The sequence below is a fragment of the Geospiza fortis genome, unplaced genomic scaffold (genome assembly GCF_000277835.1).
Source record: "Geospiza fortis unplaced genomic scaffold, GeoFor_1.0 scaffold285, whole genome shotgun sequence".
In the NCBI taxonomy this organism is placed as follows: Eukaryota; Metazoa; Chordata; class Aves; order Passeriformes; family Thraupidae; genus Geospiza; species Geospiza fortis.
The window spans coordinates 2,108,891-2,112,863 of NW_005054403.1; the positions used below are offsets into that span (position 1 = coordinate 2,108,891).

Sequence of the window (3,973 nt, forward strand, 5' to 3'; positions counted from 1 at the left end):
ATCCCTTTCCAGAGCTCCACCTGTGATGTGCTGCCCAGTGTGTGGCACACTGCTCTCATCCAGCTCTCATCACATTTCCCAGTGAGACAGGTGATGGAAGGGCACACTTTCTGGGTGAGAATAATATAATTTGGTTTTTACTGCATGCTACATGCACATCTACACCTGGGCCAATGACCATAGGCTCCCCTTCAGTGCTTCTCACTAACAATTCGTCTGACTTAATTTAGAAGTCAGCTTTCACATGAGAAGAGCTCGTGTGAGCTCCTCATGAGCAGAGCTGGCTGTGTCCCAGCTTGGTTTAAGCAATCTTGTGCTCACATTCTTTTCATACCAGCTCCTTCTAGAATGCCAGTCAATATCCCAGTTGAGCATTGCTTGTACAAACTACAGTGCATAACAAATCACTTTGCCTTCTACTGTCACATTCTGGAGCAAGTAAAAGGAAGAATTTGGAGCTGACAAGGAAAAAAGAAAAAATGGGATAATCTGACTTCAATGGTCCAAAAAAACCTTCACCAGGGGTTTATAGGGATGAGTCCCTCAAGCAGCATAACACACATATATTTCTCAAGCATGGAGTGGAAAATGGATCTCTTTGTTTTCAGGCATTCTGTTCTGTCTTGAAAATTCGTGTTATCGCAATGGAGGTGTAATGCCTAATTCCTGATGAATGAGTATGCGTTCTTTTGGAAAGATTAATTTAAGCTTATGAGCAGATTAAACTATTTCCTACAGAGACACCAAACAATAGCTTCATAGCATTAGTGAAGGAAGCAGATTATTTATTCACTGAAGCTCTCTGTAAGAGTGCTGGAATGCGGGGGTTTTGCATTTCTGTTATTCTTTGATACATTCAGTAGCATAAGCTGATTTATTTAAGTCTTTTATGTGCCCTGTTTGGCACAGAAATTGGATGGTGTTATTGTTTGGTTTTTAACTGTTGTCTGTCACCTGATAAAGAATACGCTATTTATGAAAAGTTTTAATTCCTACCTAATTTAAAAACAAGAAATAAAATGGTCTATAAAACTAGAATGTTTTTTTGTTCAATTGCTTCTGGTTGCAGGCTTCCATACAAAACCTTTATTACAATTCTTCATGCTAGGGTAGTGCATAGCACTAGTCATGGACTACAGTTTTGTTGTTTGAGATTCCTACAAAGTAAGAATAAAGAGGAAGGTAAACCATGTCAGAGCTCTGTATGATACTCAAGATTTTGCATAAATATACACAAGATATAGTTATGCATATACAAACATGAAATGCACTCGTAGTTGCCTGCATGTGTTTTCAGCACATAATTCTGAAACTCAAGCCACTAGATGAGGGTAAACAATGCTTATTTCATCTGTTCACAATGATCCTTTCATATCAGTAAGGAAATCTTTTCCAAATGGCAGACAGCTTATGGAATTATGAGTCTTAAAACATGCCATGGCTTTCAGTCCTGTCCAGGAATGCTGACTTTCCATTAAGGCTAAGAACTTCCTGTTTAAGGGACAGCCAAACATTATTATTTCCAAGAAGAGAAATTTGTTAAATCTTACCTGTATTTCCCATACATCTTTTCTTAGGAAATACTTGCTTTGTGGTAAATAAATTGAATTGTATACAGGAAAGAGCTGCATTAATTCATACAACTGCTATCAAAAATAATCTCTCAAGACCAATATATGTAATCCATTTACTTAAAAATTTTTAACATTTTGAAAAATCTAATGAAAGAAAATTCTAAAGTCTCTTAAGCCTGCTTAGATTTAGATCCAGAAATATTTTACAGGCAGTGAAACATTTACAGGCATTGAAAATGGGTGAAGATATCCACTAAAGGATAGCAGTTGTACTACTTCTGTGAAAAAGCATATTTCTCAGGCTTACAGTTTCTCATATGGAAATGGAAAAAAAGTAGAAAGTACAAAACCCTTTAGCTGCATCCTGCAGGGAAGAAGGACATGTTGGCAATAGGGGGGATTCTTCAGACCAGATTGTGTCCTATGCCTCATGGATCTAAGAAAATCTGCAGCAGCAGGGGCGGATGTACCAGCCCATAACATATAGGATGGTTCAGTTTCAGGGACTAGGGGGCAGCTGTAAGTAAATCCTGCAAGCATTGAAGGGTGGATCTGCCACTCCTGTGCTAAACTTGAATGCTGCATGAGCAAGGCAACAGAGCCAGCCTTACAGCTTACAACCTATGTCTTCAGGACATGGTTCAAACCAGGAATAAATAATAATATTGTACTTCAGGTCTCATCTGTATTTCCCAGTTTTTCAGATAAATGCATACCAAAGTCTGGTGTTCAAAATGTTCTGAGTGTGTGAGTGTCTGTGGATTACTGAGGTGTCTGTTATTGTCAAGGTCTGTGTAATCTTGCCAACATCATAGAATCACAGAATCATAAAATCATAGACTCACAGAATCATTTAGGTCGGACAAGACCTCCAAGGTCATCAAGTTCAACCTCTGACCAAACCATCACTGTGTCAAGCAGACCATGGCACTGAGTGCCATGAACAGTTGTGTCTTGAACACCTCCAGGGATGGTGACCACCACTCCCTGGGCAGCCTTTTCCAATGCTTAACCACCCTTGCAGTGAAGAAGATTCTTCTGTTGTCCAACCTGAACCTCCCCTGGTGCAGTTTGAGGCTATGCCCTCTTGTCCTGTTGCCTGAGAGAAGAGGCGGATCCCCTAAAGGTGGACAACATCCTTTTCTTCATCATGCTGGATGACATTCAGCCCTGCCTAACTTGCAGCATATTCATGAAAAATCCTTTGATTTTCTACTATCTTTTTAACTTGTAAAATACCTTTATAAAGAGTTGTGATTTTTTTTTTGGTTTTTTTTTTTTTAAGGATGAACCGGAACAGAATCAACAATGCCTTCCTACTGAGTGACAAAACGCTGCAGTTCCTGAAGATAACCTCAACCTTATCACCTCCTGTTGAGCCCTCTACACCTGTCTGGCTTATTGTATTTGGTGTTGTTCTTTGTCTCATTGTGGCTGGGATTGTTTTCCTCATTGTTTCAGGGATTCAGAAACACAAGAAGTAAGCAGCCTAGCCTTTCTTCTGTTTTAGTGGAATACTGACTAGTTAGGTCAGCTGAGCTGGATTTGTGTTTCAAAGCAGCCTCAGACAGATTAATGCTGTGCATCCTTCTCTAGCTAGGTAAAGATAACCTATCTCTTCTTTTCTGAGGAAAAGACTTAAAATTTTTAACTGCAAGGTACAGATGCAATAGCAATTTTGGGATGTAATGAGGAAATGGAGAGTGCAAGAATATGATCCTGGAGGCCACCTAACTAGAGATGAGCTTTAAAAAGACAATTAATGTCATTCTTGGGAAGAATGTGCCAGGGGTGAGTCTCCTCTCACAGAGCACCCACATGGCTGCCAGGAGGGGGAAGGCTGGCAGTGACTGTGTCCCTTCCAGGACAGTAGTGTCAAAAGCTGGTAGGACTAAAAAAACTGTGCTGCTGCAGCTTGAGAAGACTCAGTAGAGCACACAGTAATTATTAAAGTGTGGCTGAAGAGGGCTGCTTACTGGAACAGAGCAGGGTTTCATTTACCATTCATGACCTGATGAGCTCAAAATATGCAGCCCTTCACAGGTTCATGGGCAGATCTCCCCATAAGCTTAGGAGTTTTTCTGGTGGTAGGGTAGGAGAGAAATACTCTCTTTTCCTCTCCATTTCTGCCCTGGTGGCACTGGTGAAAAAGAGAAGGGTATTCATGCTTCCCTAGTGTGAGCATGTGGGACCAACACAGAGAGCAGGTGGAGTTTTGATCCTGACACCTCTGCTGGCTCTGAGTTGAGCATAAGGAATAGAAATTTCTCAGCTGAGTTGAGATTCTGCCATAGAAGTTCACCTTCTACCATGATTTTGGCTGCCACAGAGTTTAGATTTACACAAAATTATGACTTCAGCAATAAGTTCATACAGGAACAGCAGAAGAACTGAAAAAG

The 3,973-nt window shown here is 40.5% G+C and overlaps 1 protein-coding gene across 2 annotated transcripts in view; it reads left to right on the forward strand.

Annotated features, from left to right (window-relative positions):
- CLTRN (collectrin, amino acid transport regulator) overlaps nucleotides 1-3,973 on the forward strand; it is a 24,910-nt gene that overhangs the window by 17,185 nt on the left and 3,752 nt on the right. For both annotated transcript variants that reach the window (XM_031061210.1, XM_005426163.2), the window contains one exon: nucleotides 2,860-3,054. In XM_031061210.1, the coding sequence (XP_030917070.1) occupies nucleotides 2,860-3,054 (195 nt within the window). The remainder of the gene's footprint in view (nucleotides 1-2,859; nucleotides 3,055-3,973) is intronic.